The sequence below is a fragment of the Aulonocara stuartgranti genome (assembly GCF_965226115.1).
Source record: "Aulonocara stuartgranti genome assembly, chromosome: 1".
In the NCBI taxonomy this organism is placed as follows: domain Eukaryota; kingdom Metazoa; phylum Chordata; class Actinopteri; order Cichliformes; family Cichlidae; genus Aulonocara; species Aulonocara stuartgranti.
This window is the reverse complement of record NC_138939.1, coordinates 12,875,028-12,897,995: the sequence shown is the minus strand read 5'-3', so window position 1 is coordinate 12,897,995 and position 22,968 is coordinate 12,875,028. Positions and strand designations below refer to the sequence as shown.

At 39.1% G+C, this 22,968-nt stretch overlaps 1 protein-coding gene across 2 annotated transcripts in view; it reads left to right on the top strand.

The window, feature by feature from the left end:
• Positions 1–22,968, top strand: part of LOC309704169 (transmembrane protein 266-like) — a 50,886-nt gene that overhangs the window by 1,848 nt on the left and 26,070 nt on the right. For both annotated transcript variants that reach the window (XM_082529196.1, XM_082529197.1), the window contains one exon: positions 10,672–10,863. In XM_082529196.1, the coding sequence (XP_082385322.1) occupies positions 10,672–10,863 (192 nt within the window). The remainder of the gene's footprint in view (positions 1–10,671; positions 10,864–22,968) is intronic.

Sequence of the window (22,968 nt, the reverse complement as noted above, 5' to 3'; positions counted from 1 at the left end):
ACCACTGATTGATTTTTTAAAATTTTTTCCTCATTATCTGTTAAATTTGCAAACTGGTATACCAAAAAACTGAACTCCTACACATTTCCTGTCTTAGAAAAACCCCCAATCAAAGTGTCATTAAATGACAGAAAAATAATCACATAAACGCTACACTGTGTCAGCTGGACATAAGACTTTTTTTTAATCACTCTTCCTTTTTCTTCTTATTTTCCCAGTGTGCCCATTTTTTTTTTTTTTTAGATTTCCTCTTTTGCCATTTCCCGGTTTTCCATCTCCATTTCTACAATAATGATCTTTATTCACTCAGACACTGCGCCCGTTGAGGTATCTCTGACCCTCCTCACTCTGAATGCACAGGCACATGCTGAAATGCAGATTCATGCAAACACACCTGCACAATGCTGACTGTAGAGCGTCTGTTCTACAACCTTAAACGCAGGTCACTATGTTAATATCTTCTGTGGAGCAACATCCGCTATATTCTTTATTGTGCCCCGTGACCATTACAAATGACCACAATTCTTTCAGCATACATCTCCACCCCCAGTTTTCTCCAAGCTTTCCCTTTTTAATCTTCCCTCTTCAACCTGTGTACTAAGAACAGCTGATGCATTACTGAGGGAACATGCTGTAGCCTGTGTGTATGTTTTGAATGTGTGAAGGCAAAGTAAGAGATATGGGAGAATGCTGAAAATCATTATTCTGTGTCACTTCATGATTCTGCTGGTAGTATGACTCTGTAATTTGTTTCATTGTAACCAACTGCATTTATTCTCTTGACCTAGATGAATAGCTCTAAAGCTTTGCTACATTTGCGCTTTTTTGAGAGAACCGGTTCTGCTGATGGTCCCATATGAAGCACAGCTCAGCAGCTCTCAGTAGCAGTGCTGTCTCATGTTGTGTTTAAGGTGAAACGCATCCTAAAACAGATGACTGTGGCCCACATTTGCACTCGAAACTAATGATTACGCAGTATGTTATAGGCAGAATGAAAAAAATTTAATATTTTTATTGCTCTTAACATCCAGCCACTTGTGCACTATTCACCACCTCATCTTGGTTTTTAAGGATGAGATGTCACCGGATTTATTTACATTTATGTTTCAGGCAAATTTGCAAGGCTGATTCTACATTAGCACATCTTTTCAGCTTCATAACAATTTGGTTTAAGTTAAAGCGAAATTTAAAGCAAGCAATAATTATAAAATACACAAATTCATATATAAAAAAGTAAACCCGATAAAAACCAAAAACTTACACCGAGAAAAGCACGGAGAAGGAGAGAGACAGCTCATGATCCAGAGCATACCACATCATCTGTCACATATGGTGGAGGCAATGTTATAGCATAGGCTTGTATGGCTGCCAGTGGATCAGGGTCACTATTGTTTACTGATGTTATGACTTAGGATAGAAGGAACAGGATGAATTCTGAAGTGTATAGGCTATACTCTCTGCTCAGATTCAGACAAATTAGGCTTGATTGGACTGATGGGATGCCACTTTGCAGTGCAGCTATATAATGACCCAAAGGATACTGCAAAAGCAACTCAAGGGTTTCTTAAGGCAAAGAAATTGGCTATTCTTTAATGGCAAAGTCAGTCACCTGATCTCAACCCAAGAAAGTAGCTTTTTCGTTATTAAATACAAAGCAGAGAGCAGAAAGACCCACCAACAAGCAGCAACTGAAGGTGGCTGCGTCATCCTAATGGAGGAGATCTGGTGGTGTCCATGTGTTCTTTCCTCAGGCGGTCATTAACTCTCTCTTAATCCGAGTGTAGAAACAATCCTAAATATTAAAATTATGTTAGTTTGTCTAACAAATATGTACATAAATGTACTAAAAGTTCCATAATTTCTAAAGACTTGCTGTATTTCGTTCTTACGCCCCTTGAATTGAAGCTAAAAGTGTAATCTAGTTACTTACTTTCCACCACAGCTTTATTTTTGCTGCAGTTCCATATTTTCTCACCTAACAATGCTCGAGGTTTGTAGCTTGACTGAAGCTTTAGAGAAAGATGTGCTCATGTTCACAGAGTCTCACTTTGTGGAAATAATTTATACAGTAAACTACATTTTAGTTTAGATTTTCCCTTTTGGAACTTTGAGGGTTCCTTGAAGCTCGACGGGACCATTCATCTTTCTCACCCCATTGCTGTTTACACTGATGTTAATGCAGTGCTAGTGGGAGGTTGGAGAGGCTGTACAGTTTTTCTTTTTTAGTTTGGAGGGTGGGAGTTTATATGCTCATCATATCTTTCTGGGCTATTGGAAGAAACACTGCCTTTGACCTTATAATCCCTTCATTCTACTATACTGATGTTATATGCACCTATGCACAATAACAAATCTGGGTCATGGAATCTCCATTCACATGGTGCATTAATTGTTCCTGTAAATATAGTTCACCCCTTGCAATTTAAATACAACACAATAAAAAGACACAAGTGTTTCTTCTGTTTTAGCTATACTTCATGTACAGGCGACACCTCAAATGCACTCCTATGATTTCTCTTACGTTTGGCAGTGGAGAAGAAACCACTGTTAAAATCAGCTTTACGAGTCTACAGAACTCCGTGTTTCCAGCCTTTAAAGCTTTCAAGACCAATTTTCCTTCAAGTGTCTGTAGAAATTAAAATAATCTATTATTGGATACTGACACAGTGTAAAAAGGTCCATGGACCTCTCCATTATGAGGGAGACATCTGCTGTCTTAGTCCTGCCCCACAAGGGTCTCTGTGTCTCCCGTGTCTTCTGCTGCTTGTATCTGTAAAGGTCAGATAAGAGACTGGTCACAGCAGGGCCAGAACAGTCCATTGTGCAGTCTTCCAATTCATCATAGGTTAATCTGCAATATTATTAATGAGCTAATGTGCCTGGCAGACTTCATTAATATCCACTGGCATGAAATTATGCAAGTTTTTCTGGAAGTTGAATTGGGTTTTCTAGGAAATTACCCAAGGCAGTTTGTAAATTCTGCAGAAGTGACAGGTACTACAAGCTCGACGTTTTGTTAAACACCAAGATTTGTTAGCAAAGTTGCTGCTTTGAAATGACTGGTGGCTGTTGGCATTGTTGTTTTGGAAAGGCTTGAATGATGCCAGAATCATAAATTCTGTCTTTCTTTTTCCTTATGCATATTACTTTGTCTGTGGGTCAACATTAAAAATCATCATTAGACTTTTGCTGTCTTGGAAGCAAAAGACTATATTGTGTTGTATTTAGTATGGAATATATTTTATGTAGACATATATATGGTTCAAGTATTGTGTCTTACTACAGGATATAACTTGTGAAATACTCTACAGCTGGCTGTTCCAGACTCATGTGAGATGATGAGTCTGTAACACTAATACACAATGATGCCCAGCTTCTCCAAAGTTCTCCACAGCAGCTGGTGAGAGCAGTGAACATCTGCTTTTTCTTCAGTGTTCTGGCCAAGTTTGGGAGTATTTTAGATCCTCAGGCGTTGGCCTCAAACAACCCAGTCTAACATGTGTGTGTTGATCTTGTAGTCCACCGAGGCCATAAACTGAGTGGAGTGTGGTTCTGTATAAAATGCGCCTGGATGTTTATATATTTTCTCTACACCCCCAGACTGTGTATTTGCAAAGCTGCCACTGGGCCTTTGGAGGGGAGGTGATAGGCAGCGTAGCACCTGTGCTTGATGTAATGTTTGCGCTGAAATGATGGCTTACAGTTTTTATGTTTCATTTTACTGATAGATGCGTATGTTTACACTGTATATCAACACAGTAAAGCACAGCAATGTTGGACATATATTTCACAAATTCCCATTTTTATGGCAACATTTTTCTCCGTACTACATACATACTACCTGTGCACATGTCGAATCCAATAACACCACAACACTTTATCACTGCTAATGTAGTGGTGGTTTTTCAGAACAGAGTAGATTGTATTTCTTATAATTCAGAGTTTGTAGTTGGACTTTATGATTTATTGAAGTTGCAAAAAAGTAAATGCAATTATGAAGCGAGTTTAAAGTCAAATTGATTCTAAGTGTAGGCTTCCATACATTTTAAAGCTTTTTTTTTTTTGCAGAGAAACCCCAAAGTCCCTCAAGCCCAGAGGTGTCCCATCTTCTATAAATCGAATTGAGTCTATTTATCTGTTTATTTTTCAAAACTTTTATGGAAGGGAAGCTCTTGAGGAACGGGACAAAGATATTTCAACAAGAGCAATTTATCTACAGCTGCATTAGCGCTTCAGTTTATGCTTTGAGCTAAATGCTGACTTCTGTATGTTATTATATGCTCACAATGCTAACATGGCATCTTAGTTTGGTGTAATAAAATGCTAACATTTGCTAATGAGCAAACTGAGGCTCATGAGTGAGACGCTTTCACATGTTTGAGGAACAACACTCTTCGGTGCCGCCGGCCCACAGTTACTTAACATGACCTTATGTTTTGCTCAGTGAAATCCCTTGAGCAGCTTTTGTCACACAACGACCTTTCATACCTGGCCCACAACACCACAATCCACTATTTAATTTTATCTGCCACCCTCAGGGAGACCTGCTCCCCTGAATATCACTCCTTTCCTGTGGGTACTCTTCTGCAGTTTGCAGTCGTGTTAGTCTTTCCATGAAATAATTTCAGAATTTTGCATTTGCCCCTTTCTGTTAGATAAGAGCGTCATGGTTATCTGGAAAGGTCAGTATTTGTATTAAAGACAGCAGAATTTTTTTATTTTTTGCACTTGGATAGAAACAGAGGTATATTTGCCTTTTAGGTTTTCGGGTTCATTGGATTTCATGTTAATACACTGAAGACATTACCATCTTTAATATTAAACAATTATAATAAAGCTGCAGCAAAGCGACATTTTACGCAAGGAGATAAATAAATTCTTTATGTAATATGTGTAATTATTAAAGCTGTTAAAGTCTATGATGTAAACTTAATTGGTCCACTTTTTCACTCTTCCAGTCCAGATAAATATAATAAAATGGGCATACACTATAATAGATGACATGCACAGGAAGGTTTTAAGTTTCACAAAGTGAAGCAGGAAAAACTAAGATGAAAAGATTTCTCAAAAAAAATCTTAAAATTCACGATAAAGCCCTTTCCCTTAGATAGGAAAATTGCTGAACATTGTGGAAATCCATAGCCTGGGTCAGCACCTTTTCCTGATATCTTGACTGCCAGCCAGGCAGAGCACCAGACACATGGGCTGCTAGGCTCTGGACAGCTTGTGTCTGTCATGAGTAGTTATGTGTATGGTCCTGATTGTTTGGGAAAACAGCCAAACCTGCTGCTGTACTGTGGATGAGAGGTGGTATGGATGAGATGTTGTTTGCAGGAAAAGAGTGGAGAAAACAACTATCAGACCTACACACTACGGTATCATATTGAACATATCCAGCCTCAAAGTAAAATATGCCTGCAGGATTTTGTCACTGAGGCATATAGATACATTTTTACAGTACAACAGTATACTCCATCTCACGTGCTATAATGGAAGATAAACCCCCCCACAATGCATCTCATTGGGGTTTAGTGCAACACTGGTCACAGAGCAGTAACGATGATGTTGCATTACAAATGTTCTCCTTTAAAAAAAAGAAAACACCCAAAACCCAACGTGTAATCTCTGGTCTTCAGGCAAACATCTGCTAACTTCTCCCAGGTTTACAATTATGGATATGGATTATGGATGATTATAGATATTTGTGCTTTTTTTCCAACTTTTGGAAAACTTTGTTTACATAAAAAACTACTCTCCATTTTTGAAACTTAATGAATGTTCAGATTTTAACGCATCTGCTGCTTCACAGTTATTCCTTTAAGTTGTTCATTATTTTATGTCCCTACACGTGTACTGTACCTTGTCTTTAGCAAAGTCATGCCATGTTATGAACAGGGCAGAAAGAGCTATTGTCTGTTATTCATTTTTAATGATGTAATATCCATATATTTCACTCATATAAAACATATTGCATTATTGAACACGAGTCAACAAAATAACAGAATAACCTCTAGTCCATATATTCATAACTATAAAGAATAAATATCGTCAAAGTAATGCAAGGCCCTCTTGCCAAGGGAAATCATCCCTTCAAATTGGGATGAGGACAGCTGCTTTGAGACTAGACGGCAATAACACTTCTAGAAAGTGAAGCCTTTTAATAATGAAAAACCAAAGACACTGTTCTCAGAAACTCCCAGAAACTCTGGTCTTTATTTATTTATTTATTTATTTATTTTTTATTAAAGAAGGCTTCACCATTATTTATATCAGTATCAACATAAAAACTTGTCTGTGCATTATTCTGGTATCTATTAGCTCCTGGTTGTAACTTCTCATCAGTCAAACAAACTACTTCTGCTTGAACAGCTGCTTGGAAAATTCATCTGGTTGTGGTTTACTGACTTCCTGCCTACATCAAAAGAATTTGGCAAAAGTTTTTGTTCTTTCTTCTCTCCTCTAATTTGGTTTGATTAAATGAAAAAAAAGGAGATTCAAAGATTCACTTATTCCTTAAGTAATTTATATTCAGGCCTTGTGGAAAAAACACATCATGATCTATTCCGAGTGACTGGTGTCTATTTCTGTCTTTCCCAGAACCTCAGTTTACACAGACAAAGCGTTTTGGGGTCACTGATCACATCCCCCATAAATAATCCTTGTAGAATACACCTCCTGACGAGAAATGTAACTCATTCAACTTCTGTGTGAGTGGTTGAGTTTCCAAACGTTCTCGTTACTCTCTTGTTACGTTTATGTGTCAAAAAACACTCCAGTTTGGTGCTTTTTTAATGTTACAGTTACATAATTTAAGAAGCAACAAACTGATAACAGCTTGGTGTAGCACTGTAATCCAGTTGGATTTGTACTGGCGATACAAATATAACCCTATTTAATATTATTTTTTATAAATCAGAAAGTGGGTTTGGGCATTACATCTGCATACCTTTCAGTATGTAGGAAATGTATATGTCTTCACCAAACCTTATAGCAAAGAGCTATTGTTTAAAACTACATTAAAGTAGTTCTCTAATAATTAGCTTTGGTGTATTATGCTAGCATTGATTAATGATGGTGTTGGTCTTATGCAGATATGCGGAAGGCCCTAAAGAATGCTGATAAGCTACTAACTCGACAGCCAGAGATTTATTACCAACTACCCATGTATGCTTATCCACGGGGAAACAAGTGGACAGATTTGTTCTTTTGCAGACTTATCAAGTTCATTTCTTGCAGTTCCTTCTTTCCCCCTACACATGAAATAGAACTTCAAATACAGGAAACTGATTGAAAAGTTGATTTAGAGCATGGTTTTCTAAGTTCTGGGTGCTGAATGGCAGTTTAGAGAGAGCTATTTTGGCCTGCTGCCCTCTCACAAGGGTTCGCCACAGCAGCCACAGCCTCATGTTAGATTTGGCAAATGTTTTATGCCAGATTTCTTTCTCTGATCGAACCCTAAAGTGATTTGTGGATCCTCCTGGAATCAAACCAAAGACCTTTCACTTGTTTGTCAAATATGTAAACCACTACACTACAGAGCCACTGAGTCACATAACACAGAGAGGCAGAAAAAAAATGCATCAGTCACTTTTAGTTAGTGTTTGTAATGTTCCTGTTTATACAATGGTGGTTTATGTTGGCAGGTGTAATTGTTGTGCTACATTGTGGTTTTTCAGCCTTTAGTTGAGTGGCTGTTTTTTTTCTGACTCCAGCTGTATTTGTGTATGTTGGCACTGTTGAGTCTGCAATGATGGCGTGAACAGAAGTGTTAATACTGAAGAGACATGATCCGTTGGCTTCATTCTGTGCTGTTATAATATGACATGACTGTTGAATGAATTAAATACACAGTGGTGGAGTCTTTCCTTGTCGTGCTTGCAGGCCACACAACATGTTACCAGAGACTGCCACTGAGAACCCAGGCTTAGAAAGATGCAAGAAAGTTTCAAGTTTTCTTCTGAAAAACTTTCATGTATTATCTGACTAAAAATACACTTAACAAAAGCCACGGCTTATGTTAAAAAAAGGAGCAGGACATTTGATTTAAGTTGTTAACTAAATTGACCCAGTTCACACCGCAAATCTTGAACTTCTTATTTTGAAATTTGCAACTGACAAAAACAGAGGTCAATGATATCCTAGCTTGCCACTATTAACAGTGGTAAATGGCCTGTATTTATATAGCGCTTTACTAGTCCCTAAGGACCCCAAAGCGCTTTACATATCCTGTCATCCACCCATTCACACACACATTCACACACTGGTGATGGCAAGCTACGTTGTAGCCACAGCCACCCTGGGCGCACTGACAGAGGCGAGGCTGCCGGACACTGGCGCCACCAGGCCCTCTGACCACCACCAGTAGGCAACGGGTGAAGTGTCTTGGCCAAGGACACAACGACCGAGACTGTCCAAGCCGGGGCTCGAACCGGCAACCTTCCGATTACAAGGCGAACTCCCAACTCTTGAGCCACGATCGCCCCAAGCAGTGCTGCCAGTATGATTCAGTAGTAAAAAAATCTAGGTAGAAAAAAACAGACAATTAAAAAATATAAAACCATCCTCCTGCAGCTCTCCCCTCTCTGTTTTACACCCCTCCCACCAATAAATAAAAGAATAAAATAAGGATTTGTGTTCATGCACTGTTCTCTGCTTAACCACTCTACAACACCACTTATTATCTACTTTGTGGACTTTTTAAGTCTCTTGTACTACTTTGTAAAGTGTTTAAAAAGGAACTGTGAGTCTCTACAGTATGAAATCCGAGTCCAGGCCACACAACCATTATCAACAATTAATTTTTTTTGAGTGCCTCAGCCATGATGTAAATAGAGAGTAGGCGGAAATATTGCGTGACCATGACATACGATGGTATATGTTTGTTAGTATCACATGCTTCTGCAGCAAAATTTTGAGAATTCAGTGTCGGTCCTGTGCTTAGTGGCCAAATTTCTCACGTCGCTACCAGCTTGAGAGCCTAAAAAGATGGATGTCATTTTCCCTCAGTTTGTTCCTGCTCTGTCCTCATTTCTCTTCCTTGGTGAAATAGAGCACAGGGGCCTTTACTTTTACCACATTGTTTCTTTTCCTCATCAACTTATCAGCTCTACATTACCATTTCCTTTTTCACTTTGCCCTTTCTGTTGTCAGGCTTCCTTCCCCGCGTCTCCATCCTGACCCCTTTCTCTCTACCTCGCTTCCTTTTTATCGCTTTTACTTTTGTGTTGCATCTGCTTCGACACTTCTAGTTCTCCTCCTGAGCCTTTTTAGTCTTCCATCCTCATTTGTCACTTTTTCTTGTGCCTGTCTGGTTCCAGCCGTAATTGAGGTTTTTTTTTTTTTTTAATAACCCCTGGTTTCTTTACACTCACACCACTCCTCTATTTCCCCCTTGCCTTTCACCTTTTTTTCTGACTTCCTTTGACGTTTGAAGGAGAGTGGGGATCCACTCAGCTGACAAAGAGAGAGGCAGTGACGTCACAGCAGACATGATACACCAGCATCTGCTCTGGTCTAAAAATACACACCACAGGGCACACACAGTCAGTCTGCAGCTGCACTCAGCGTTTGTTTTCACCTACACGCTCTGCTGAGATGGCCCAGCTTTTACACAACTGGGGCTTGTGGGCACGCTGGGCTACATGCTGCTGGCCTTAAACCGAACACCCAAGATGTGTTCAGATATTAAGACTCCGGGTTGATGCGGGTGCTGAAATGAACCCCGTGGAGGCTGCAAGGAATGTCAAATTGTTCAAAGCCCTTACTGCTGACTGATAAAATCTGTGGCACTTAGATATCTTAGAAAGTGTTCAAGATTTTTTTGGGGGGGAGTTTCATTTATAGTAATTGTTTATTCAGTTGTCACACCAATTGTCTGTTATTGTTGTCTGTTCAGCAATTTTGTGATAAAAATATTTATACATGTCTGTAATCCGGGTAATGCAGTTTTACTGATAGAAGGAGAACTGTAGCCTATGTTCAAAACAGTTGTGCTTATTGAAATTTAAAAATAAACTAAAGTGCAAAGTAAATCTGGGAGCAATTGAAAGTTCAACTGGGACAAGCATTTGCATTTGTATGGTTTCAGTCATGTACCACTATAAAAAAACAAACAAAGAAAATACAAGTAAAAAGTCAGTATTCACCTCTTAGTGCCCAGCTGCTCATTACTTAAATGCTGTTCAGCTGTTTAGATTATATAGTAAGCCAGTTTGAGGACAGCCACTCAAACTTTCAGTGATCTTTTGGAGGAAGGGGCACCTGTATCTCTGCTGCTCCTTAACAGTGGAGTACATACTGTAGTCGTTCTTTGGTGCTGCGTGGGTGTTAAACCTCCCCAACCCTATGCTTATTCCCTAATGCCATTACAGTAAATAAGAATGTTTTCCTTGTGAAGCTGCTGGGCAGCATAATAATAATAATAATAATAATTATTATTATTATTTTAATTGCACCACTTTTTTGATACATACATATAGGTCTTCAACAAACCTTGCCTATTTTCTCTGTAAATTTTTCTTTGCCATCAATGATAAAATTATGAGTTTGATAAAGGTATCTGAAAAATGTGATCATTTCTCAAATAATGCTTGTCTTTTTCTGTTTTTCTCCACTGCGTGCTTGTCTGTGTGCATGTCATTTGTCTGTTTGTTGTTGCTGGCATGTAACTAGCGAAGTGGAGCAGGCAGGTCTGTCAGATTTGGAGATCATCTCCCAGCCGGTGGAGGATGAGAACCAGTGCTTGGCTCCTCCAGTCCAGCTGGTGAGTTTTGGCTACAGAGATCTGCCCCTTGCAGCTCTGGACCTCTCCCTGGCTGGCTCACAGCTGCTCTCCAATGCAGATGAAGATGAAAACAGGGAAGGGTGAGTGAAACTTGTGTTTTATATGTATATATGTAAAATTTGTTTCTCTAAACTCTGTGCTGTCCTATGAAAAACTGCATGAAACATTATTACTTGTATTGGAATTAACAGGGTAAGATTCACCGAGGTACTGCTAATCAAATGTGCTTGATTAACTGATTATCAGCAATTGTGTCCACCTCTGTGAAAGCAGATGTTTGGGCAGTTTGCTAGTTGAGAGCAGCAGGTGTGTGTTAATACAATGGAAAAAAAAAAATCGCCAGTAAAATTTAAGAAGCATGATAGTAAATTAAGAAAAAAGACTGAACAAGTGTAGCTTGTTTGGATGGGTTCCCAGGAGGAAGCCTCTTCTCTCTAAAAAGAACATGGCACCACATCTCGGGTCTGTAAAGATGCATCTGAACAAATCACAAGACTTCTGGAACAACGTCCTTTGGACAGACATGACCAAAGTGAAAATATTTGGCCATAATGCATAAACGTGAATCAGTTGTGGTGAAAATCAAACACAGCATATCAACACAAATACGTCATACCTCAAGCACAGAGGTACTGGGGAGATGATTTGGGTTTTCTTTGCAGCTGCAGGACCTGGGCACCTTGCAGTCACTGAGTGAGCCACGAACTCCTCTGTTTACCAAAGTATTCTTGAGTCAAATGTGAGGCCATCTGTCTGACAGCTAAAGCCTGGCCTAAATTGGGTCATGCAATGATAATGGCTGAAACAGAACAAAATCAAGGCATTGCAATGGCCCACTGAAAGTCCAGACCTCCACTTATTTGAGGTCTAGACTGCTGTGGTCCTGCTGTGGTGGGACCTTAAGGGATCTGAGCACAAACTAATGTCCACAAACCTGAATGAACTGAAGCAATGTTCTAAAGAAGAGTCATACAGAAAACCATTACTTCACGTTATTGCTGCTAAATGTGGTTCTAAAAGCTACTGAATCATGTGGTATACTTTTTCATAGCACTGCATGCCTCATACCTCAGTCCCAGTTCTTCTATACTGTTTAGGTACAGAAAGTAGGTATGTATTAGCACATTTTGCAGTCCTATATTTATATGCACTTATGCTGTTATATATTTTTATTTCATGTGTACTGTACATGTATGCATGTGTCTAAATTTTATATTTAGAGGCATGCAACCTTCCAGTGTTAAGACCATTAACACAGCCATTGTGGAACAGGCACTTAAATCTGCTGTCTGCGGTTATCGCAGCCAACAATGTAGATTTTAAGTTTACATAAAACAGCAGCCACTGTTTGTAGACTTACACACCAACACACACATGCACACGACCCATCACACTTGCATAAATGCCACATGGTATGCAAGATTATCATCCATCATGTGTTAAATCTCCCGCCCCAAGTCCTTGACTTGCTGTCCCCGTTGCTCAGTATTACGTCCATTTATCATTAAGTGACAACCTCTGGGTTGTCCTGCGTCCATAAGTTAACTGAGATCAATTCATCATTTCAGGCTAAATATCTGCCCTCCTCGCCTGCCTGCTGACAATAGGAGCCTTTATTGTAAGTGACATTTTACAGTGCATGAGCCAGAAGCCGATAGTATCACACACTTAATTTCTTTTACTGTCTAACTATACATGCTGTCACGTTTAATTACTTTATTGAGTCCGCAGTTGATCAAAAGTTGGCAGTTAAAGGTTGTACGCCTCCACGCTTCCAAGTTTTCCTTAGTCTTTGATGTTTAAGTAATTTAAATCCTGAAAATGATCAAAAGCTGTTCCATAATGATTTGTGCTTTGTATCCATATTATACAGTAACTAGTCATTATTATCTTGTGTTTTTTTTTCTTTTATTCATACTTTTCCCTATGACTGGGAATCCTGGACTTTTCCATGATTCTCAGGTAAACTTTACGAAAATGGGACTCAAGTTTAATCAGAATCAGAATACTTTAAGGAAATCGTGTGGCTACAGTTGTTCCAAGACAAAGTACTAGAAGTAGCACTTTGTAGTAGTAGTAGTACTTTACACTCTAGTACTTTATTATAAAGTACTAGAGTGTAAAATGTTAAACATATCTCAGTTACTGTGAGCGAGACAATAATTTTGTCTCAGTAATTGTGTGATACTTACGAACTGCTTATCACAGTCCTTGTTATTCTATCCTTTCACATGATTGTGCAAATTTTAGGTTTGACATATGGATATGAGGTCAGATCACAGCTGTCTTTGAGATTAGTCACAACATTAACAACCTTTTTTTTCACCATGCAAAATCTGCCCACCGTCCAGTCTTTGCATTCTGTCCAGCAACTGTGACTCAAACCTGGCTCTTAGCGTGAGATCTCACTAGGATGCACATAAACACCATAAGCTGTACTACAGGATCCAAAACATGCACACATACACAAACACACACAACATATCCATACATGCTGCCTCATCCAAGTACTCCGTTTGACACCAAATCAGGTCTCACTCCATTGGTTCGCTTCAGTTAGCCTCTCATGGCCAGAAACAGATGGATTTCACAGACGCATCGTGCTGACACTCACACTGCGCCAGTATTACAACCAGTACAGTCCTTGTGTGTCCTATTCCAGATCAGGGTCACTGGTACCATGCATTTCCTTCCCTATACTTAATGGTTAGATGTTTCAGTGTTTGTTGTGAATGTGCTGTGACACCACCAGCTCAGTGTCTGGATTTGGTGTTGTTAGGAAACACTTTAGTGTACAGATATGAATTATGAATGCAGCATTTCCTATTGTAGCTCAACCTGTGACATATACCTGGAAGGCATTTCTTAAACCAAGAGTTATCCGGTAAATGGGTCACGTCCCTGCCGTTGTAATCACAAAAATGAGAACAGCAATCTCTCCAAATGAGCTTGGGTTTGAGGGCATGAGACTAAATTTCTCCTTCTGGTCCAGATGCTGAAAAACTTTAAGAAGCCCTGCTGTAAGAGGCTAGAACAACAGATTTAGCAGACACCGTTTTAAAGGTTATTTTACCAGTGGGCTCAATTTACTCAAAACGAGCTTAGCGTGATGGGGTCACTATTTCATATTCAAGCCATTAGTGTAAAACGTCTGCCTGTAAAAACGCTGCCAGTGGGAGTTGTAAAAGTCATCATTCTTTCTTTTAGCTTTAATGAAATTCCATTTAAATCCACCAGGCATGAGCTTCAGTAACGTGTACTTTGCATCTTCTCTAAACCTTAAACGATGTACTAATCTTTCAAATTAATCACTGTTACCGGTCCTTGTCGCTGGCCTTTGGTTTGTCCGGTTTGTTAGGATGTTCCCATATCTCCTCCTTTGTGGCTAATGTGTAGAAATTTCAAAAACCTTTGCTGTTTATAGGTCTCGTGTCAGATCACATTTTTTTTTCTAAACTATGAGATTTTGAGATTTAACAAAAGCCCTCTGAAGTAGTCATAAGCAAGCACTGGATGTGAAAATCGTAAAATATTTAAAAAAAACAAAGTGCCTACTGACATTAAGGCCATTAGAAAATGCAAGATGTTGCAAGTGTGTCCAAATGAACGCGTCACTCAGCCTGACGCCCTCCAAGACCCGAATCTATTTTATTCTGTGGGTTTCAGCACCGCTGGGCTTTCGGTGATTACGCCTGTGCCTCCGTCTCCTCATTACCGTATCGATCTACCTTTCAAAGAGACAGCAGCCATTAGCCCTCCTTAAATGACATTCACAAACATCACGCCCCATGCCCCATCATCATGTTTTACTATGTTCCCCTGCGGCAGTGGGCAGCTTTCTTAAATCAGCGCTTTAACATCACCTCCCAGTGAGTTGACTTTGTTGGGTCGTAACAGTGTGTACGCACCATCCTGCCCGTATCTGTCTTCGCCTTCAGAATGCAAATGGGAAACACTGGAGTGCATCTACCAGAGTGACTGATGGGAAAACTCACCTTTAGGGAAATGGGGCAGGGGAAATGAACCTTTCTTATGGGCGTGAGGAATGATGAAGTGAAGTTGAGAGGAGGCAAGACAGCGGCAGCGCGATGGCAATCCACAGTCATCAAAATGAAAATGTATGTCGGAGAGAAATCTGTTGGCTGCTCCGCTGACTTTACCTGGGAAAGTCGATTGCCACCGACACCACACCCCCGCAGACCCCGCCACTTTCAGTCTGCATTAGATGGCTCATTGGCTTTCTGAGAGTGAAAGAGCGTCATGAAGAAAACAGTGCATGGGAAATGTTTAGGCATGCTCTGTAGCGATGTTTGGCAAAACGAGAGTGCACGCCCATGAAAGTGAGAATGTCACAAGCATGGTAGAGGTGTTTCATCAACAAGGTGATGGTTCATTGGATGAGGGGCTGAAGTTATTTTCAGTGGCAGTTTGGGAATGTGTTACTGTCAGCTAAACTTTTCTCGTCTACTCATTCCAGAGAGAAAGTGGGTGTAAATGAAAAATATGCAAATTCAAAACAGATATGTTTTCTCTTTAAAGACACAGTTTACAGTAAATTTAATGTACCAGCTTGCAGCATATTTTAAAGTTATTGAACTAATCACTTTTGTTGATGAGATCCTGAAATGAAAATCTGCATGGAAAATAAATCACACATTTATATGTTGGGAGTGGAAGACAAGGCACAAGCTGTTTTTCTTTTTTCCTCCTCTCACAGATTTACAGATTAATTGCAAAATGAAAAGCAGTTTGTGTTATTATGGTTTGCCAATACTATAAAGATGCAGCGTGTTTCATAGCAGGATGCAAGCAGAGGGGATTAATCAAGAGAAAAGGCTCCTGTGTCAAGCTGCCACTGTGTGATGAAGCACCTACTGTCAGGCATGTTCGCATATCATAGCCTTTAGCATTGTGAAGGTGGAGCTGACCTTACTGCTATCTCTCTCGTATAGTGTGCTGCCCTCACTTCACACAGTGGGAAAGTAGTCACTCACAGATCGCCGCTCATTTATTTACTTTTCCTCTCTCTTCCTTACACACACACACACACACACACACACACACACACACACACACACACACACACACACACACACACACACACACACATACATATGTATATGCATGCATGAACAGAAGGAGAGTACGTAGAGGATATATAGACTGAGAACAGAAAGGAAACAAGGCCAGGCCTGAAAAGCTTTCTCACTGCATTGCGTAGTGGTTGTTATCTAACCCTCTGTAATCATGGTTCACTTCATATTCCAGTTTATACTGGGCTGTCACACCTCATTAGGAACAATAGTGCTCCTTCATTGATGCTTCTGCACATTTAGATAGGCTCTTCTTTCTCTCTCTTTTACCACCTTTTTACATATTTCCATTGTTTCTCTGTATTCTTGCTTCTTCTCTTATTCCCTCAGCTTCTTGCTTCTTTTCACATTCACCGTCTCATCTTTTTCTGCCGAATTTCACACAAAGTACACCTTCCCATACTGAATACCAATCTCGACTGTAACTAGACTAAATGCCAAAAAAGCTCTCTTTTTATGCATTGCTGTACCACCAGTACAGAAGCCCCTTCACAATCCTGCAGGAACATCCAGGATTGTCATTCGGTGGTGATGTTGAAGAAAGGTGGACAGGTTGGAGATTTCCACCACCAGCTTTCTGTACTGTTGCCTAACAGAATGTTCCTATCAGGAGAGAAGTGGGCGACATTGTGGGAGGTGGTTGTTCTAGCTAGCATCAGGGGGCAGTTGCAGTGTTAGCAGTTTTGGCGCCATGGTAAGTGGAGTGTAGTTATTATTAGAGTTGGGCCCATCCATCTTCCTGTCTAGGAAAAATGCTGGGAGGACCAAGGTGGCGTGGGCTTGTGTTCAGCACTTTCATGGCCGCCCACTCTCCCCATAGTCATCAAGCTGCTTTTGTTTGTTTGCTCACTTTTTTTTATGTTGAAGGGTTCTTTTGGTGCATTTCAGCTTGTATTTGTGTTGGCTGCTGCTAGTGTGCGACTTCATCGGAAAAAGATTTTTGGGCGTAACAAAGAACGACAGAGAAGAAGATCTGCAGGTACGGCATTAATCAAAGGCTCCGTTTTTGGTTTAAACTGAACATAAGACTGATGATGACAATATGATGATGATGACTTCTTAACAAAATTACATATTTTTTGAAAGAATTTCCAGCTTTACCGTATTTTCTCTTATTTTAAACTTGAAAAACACATTTTGAGCCAAATGGACTATCCCTATAATCAGCCAGACAGAAAGTAGACCAGCTTTTTGTAAGCCAACTGCTTGATAAAGCCTATCGTGATGATTAGAACTCTGCGTATAGTGCAAACATTATATAGAATAAAATTTAACCTTCAACTAAAATAAAAAAATTGCAGCAGCTGCTCAGCCTGCTCTGTACCTGAACTTATATCACTTCCAGCCTCCGAGGTCTGATGTGCACATAAAAAGGTATGAAAAGCTGGTCATGGTATGGGGTATGATGCTGACATTGTGCTAAGGGATAAGGGGAACTAGCTGATCTTATTATTGTCTGAGCTCAAGGGATCTAGATAAAAAGTGCAGTGTAAAATTATATTAAAATTCAAGTTGCCAGACCAGTCCAGCCCCTGCTCCTGGACTGCAATTACAAGTGCACACCTGAGCAGTGGAATGATGTCACCTCCCATCGTTGTGATGGGTGCATGGTTGCCAGACACGGAGACAGAAGCATATGTTGCTGATACGGCTGGTCCAAATGTGCAAGGAGTCCAGGGTTAGGTACCAACACCAGATGGTTCATCTAAATCTGTAGTGAGCAGGGGTGGGGGGGAGGGAAAAAAAAAAGGACTCCTACCCTTTACCACCCAACAGCTTTAGGCCAGGGTTCCAAATGTTCTATTTTGGAAATAACTACTGGCCCATTTGCAAGTCTTAGAAAGTGGTTGATGAAGGAAAATAAACACTTCCCTCTTTATACAATCACAAACAACTCTGGAGTGATTTTGTCATCAAATTGGTTCTGAGATTAGACTTTTTAAAAACGTGGGCATGAACGAAACTGTTACTGTTTTGAATAGTGGGACTTTTAAACCTTTCTTGTTAAAACATCTCAGAGCAATCTTGATTTCATGAATATGTCAAATAAGAAAGACGTTTGTTAACCTGAATTTGGAGGTGTGAGATCTGTGCTGCTAGTTAGTATTTTTGTTGATAGCACACTATTTTTACTCAACCTGCTTTAACTTTGTTAGAGAGCAAAGATTAAATATTGAAGTCTTACTTTTTGGAATAATGCATTCTCTGAAGGCTTTCACCCGGTCGAGCCAATTTGGCCTGATTTAATTAGAGAGAACGGGAAGTTGTCTGAGACGGCGACCAGGGAGTGACCGTCCTTCTCGTTATCTCCCAGACTTCTTAATTCCTCTGCCAATGGGACAGTTGTAGGCCTGTATAGTGTAGGAGTTCACTGTTTGCCAAATCACAATTATCCATAACTTTTGAGGAAAAATAAACATGGTGAACCTTTACTGCCAGGGATGGCCTGAAATATAAACCAAAATTTTTAGATTTTGAAACGATAACTGTATAGATGATAGATTCTGTAGTTTGCCACCCTGCCATTACTGTTCCTCCTGCAAAGCAGTTAATTTAACACTAAATCACTATGTGTACATTGTTTTATTGAAACTGGTTTTCATACAATAATTGGCCTGCTCATTTACCATAAGATGCAATATTTTTGTCACAAAAAATGGTAATTTTGATGCACAAAACGACCAGTTTCTAGTAGAAAGCCATGCCATATATACCACATATAACCATGTTCACATTGCACATGGCACAAAGGAGAAGAGTTGAAGTGTCTGAGTAAAAGTCGAGACCACTTTGAAAGTTTTGTTGCAGATTTCTGTGTGTTTACATCTGTATTTAAAGCATAATTTATCTAACAAACTGATATCTTACTCCCCAAAACAAAATAATTATATGTGATCTGTGTTCATTAAAAACAAAGGTTAGCTAATAACTATGCATGAAACACACTGATACTCAGAAAGTTTTGCTGGCTGAAGAGTTTTACTCATTTACTATAACAAAAGTGGTTGCTAGGGAAATGGTAGTTTACTTAAATTTTGATCTTAAATGCTTTCCTGATTAGTTTATGGTCTAATTTGCTAGTTTTTAGTTGTACTGACTACAGCCTGATGTTCATTTTTTAAGTCATGGTCCCCATTAGATTTAAAAAAGATCTCAGTCAGATCTACCCCCTTTCTCACCAGTTTTGGGTTCAAAACATCACAACAACCAAAATGCTAAGTTCGACACATCATGACAAGGCTTCTCTATCCAAGTGTTGATATAATAGTGGCTTTGTCCAGTCTAAGAGTATATTTCTATACATACATACACACACACACACACTAATCAATGTGTGGGACTCAAGTCATCTAAAGAAATCTCTTAAATGTTGACACCTGGCTTTTTAAAAAAAATTTTTTAAAATATATTTTAGCCTTTTTTAAGAGGGAATAGTAAGGAAAGCTTACAGTAAATCAAAGATAATGTGTGCTCCTACTAACCTTTGGTATATGGGTTGCCTGCTGAACCAGCTACAGTAGTGTGCTTATTTTAATCTATCTCATAATAATTAAGACACAATTGACATCTTTTATTATGAATTTACTTTTCTTTTGGTCAGTGAAAATTCGTATTGTATTGTGTATTTTTTTTACTCTGTACTAAAGCAGTAGTGACATGGCACATGTTAAGATCTAAAGAAACACATGGAGATTTCAGTTTCTGATGTAAAGTGTAATAATATTGATCCTTAAAAGCCAATTTATTAGAGTGTTTTGCTCAGCTGCATCCTAAGGTGCATGGTCATTTAGCTCTGTTATCAGGGATATGTGAAAGTGTTGTTTTGAAAGCACCATGCACAGTCTCATTAGTCTTTCTTGTCCATGAAGTCAAAACCTGTCAGGTTTTGTTTCCTGCATCTTAAATAAGCAGCAAAATGGTTTGAGATTTACTCAATTCTGAACTGACATCCATAACGATCTGCAGTCGTGACGCTATACTGATTAAAGCTTGCTGTGATTGGGTGCATGCACCCTTATCAGTGCACATATACAGTATGCGATATACACACGGAATACAGAATACATCAAATGCAGGCATACACACACAGAGACACACACGCGCACATACTGACCTTCCAGTCCCCTTGTAACATACAAATGAGTCTTTCCTCAGCGCTCCCACGGGACTCAGGGGGGAAGCTGAACACCAGTTGCCCTTGTTCGTTGTGTTTTGCACTACTCACGGTAAACTTAAGCCTCTAGCTGCTGCAGGTTCAGCGTAATCTAAAATCTTTCTTGTAGCCTACACATAACATCAATGTGATGTCTTTTAGCATCAAGCTTAAAGGCTTGTAATTATGCAGCTCTGGGAAGTATGGCATAAAATGCATCTATAACCATATAAAAGTAGTATGGTGGCATTCTCTGTATGACTCAGTCTCAGATTCAAAGATGTGTAGTGAGTGAAAATTGGAAATGAAATGTAAAGCCCTGGTTCCTAGCAATAATAATTTAATATAATTTAATATAAACGACACTAGTTAAGACTTTTGAATGTAAAATTAAATTAAGAAACAGCTGCTACTGGCAGTTCTAAAAAAACTACAGTCTCCAGCTTTGTAGTTGCTTTGTGCCTCTTATAGGTCTTTCTTTGTAGGTTGGCTTCACTTTGTAACAACGAGTGATATCAGACCTTTGATGCAGAGGTTGTGTCCCTGGCTTCTATTAGAGTTGCACAGTCATTACTATTTGTTACTTTTAAAAACATGTAATACTTTATGTTACTTGAGAACTCTGTGGAGAAAGTAATGTGCTTCACTACACATTACATTAGCTTTGCATTGCTCCACAACACTGACAGATGGCCTCTGATCTCTGATTCACTGTAAGAAAATCAACACCTGTACTGGTATAAAATATTAAAAATCCTTATCCTAATAAGAACACACACAATATTTCTTTTAGTCTGTAAATTTGTAAATTTTCAGGTTTGCTTTTGTGTACACTGGCTGTCACCATTTAGACAGTAATCATTTAAACTTGAATCCTTTTGCCTCTACCGGCGCTGTGCAAATAAGTGAACGATTAGTATAAATAATTTGCCCGTCTGGAGATGTTGTTTATGTAAGAAGGTAAATGCGGTACTAAAAATGCAGTCGCTATATTTACTTTTAGATTGCAAAAGTCAAAGAAAAAAAAGGAGTCAGTGCTTTTCTGGTGTTTTGGGGCTTACCTTCTCATTGCTGATGTGTTGTGATGAATGGCACACAGGCATTGGTAATGGGGAAACTTTCAAATGTAAAATTAATTACCTGCAATCTGACAGCATCGGGAAAACTCAGCATGTATTTTATGCTTAGCTGGTACGCCTTCTTTTCCAGGCTTGCCTGCTGTCAAGCTCTGTCTGTTTCTATGCTTCCTATCTGGTTCACCATTTTTATTTGCTGGGACTAAATTTGTCATTGGCGGGTAGAGACTTTGCCTAAGGGATGCACATAATCATTACTTCAGAATAAGGCTTTTATCCCTTGTCTTCTTTTTTGTTAAAATCAAATTATGTAATTCTAGCAGTGCCTTTTCACAGTATGCTTTATCACACTCTGTAGCGGTTTCTGGTTTGGTACTAACGAACTGTGCTTTTGTCTTACACTTGTAGAGTTTCCTCCAATTGTTTTAATGATATACTGTACACCATGCTAAGATATGTCAAGTTTTTGGCTAATAACTCTTTGTAAATCACCTTTTTGTTGTGAAAATTATATTTATATGTCTATGAAACTCTGTTGTATTAGCATTTAAAAAAAAAATTAACTAAAGAAGTGGGAACAAGTTATTTGTTTTATGACAGGCTGTGTGTAACAAACTGCCAAAAGATGCAATTTGCAAGTTGTCTGTTATATGTAGACACAACAATGGCTCATCCTTTGTGTCAGGTGTTCCACATATTTATTGGAAAAGGTCAGGTACGAGGACTGGAATGAAAATGAGTAAAAAAAGCAGTTGAAGTCCAAAGAAAAATGTTTAAAGAGCTGGAAAAGCATGAAAACTACCATAAAAAATAAATTACAAGAAAATCTGGCTCCTCTGAATGCACCTACGTGGACCTCAGGGCAGCAGCGCATGTGCATGAAAATGGCTCAGGATGATAAAGATTAAGCAAAGAAACAAACAAGACAATAAATGCTAAATTAAATGAACACAGTGCAGCAGTTTTTGTTCTCTGTCTCTGTATGGGTATAAATGTGTTTGTTCCACCGGGGTCACATTTCTAGCATAGCACTGCAATATAAATAAGTGTTGAGATGATCTCACTTAACTTCTAAATTCACACTCACACTTCTCTTCCCAGGATTAGCTGTCATCGCTATTTTCAAAGCTCCTTGGGCACCTAGCCAATAATAGAACTCAAGTCAAAGAATTTTTTTTTTTTAGTAGTTTTGGCTAAAAATAAAAATTACAGCAGGTTTTGCCCCAATTCATTACATCAGATATCACTAATGCATTGCCAAGATTCAGCTGAATTTATTACATCATGGAAATGCAGTCCAGTCCATCAGGTCACTATAATGTGACACCACCATTAGCTGTAAACTAGTTTGAACAATTGACCATTAACTTGGCTCTCATCCCATGTTTAAATCCAATGATTATGAATCAAACCAATAAAAAAAGGAGAATTTGTTCTATTATTAATAATTATGAATTTAAGTCTTCACATCTCCTAAATAATAATTTTAGATATTTATACATCCATAAAGAAATTAACAACAACGGTTCATCAATCAAGCCTCGTCTTTCCTTAAGCACAATAAAAAGTCTTGAGTTTATTGTGTTGCCATTGCTGATAATCTGCCAATATGGCAGAATAAAAGGAAGGATAAAATAAGGAGACGCAGAAGTATAGCACTTGAACTCTAATATGTACAAAGAGTAAACGTTTAAGAAGCATCTCTGCAGTGGAGTACTTTATCTGATGAGACCATCAGGTGCTGTTAGTCTGACAGTCCCAGTGTTTGGTGGCTCACTCGACATGCTCGTATTGATCACTTTGCCTGATTTAATCTCCCTCCTCTATTTCCCTGTCGAGCTTCTCTCAGTCTCACCAGTAGAG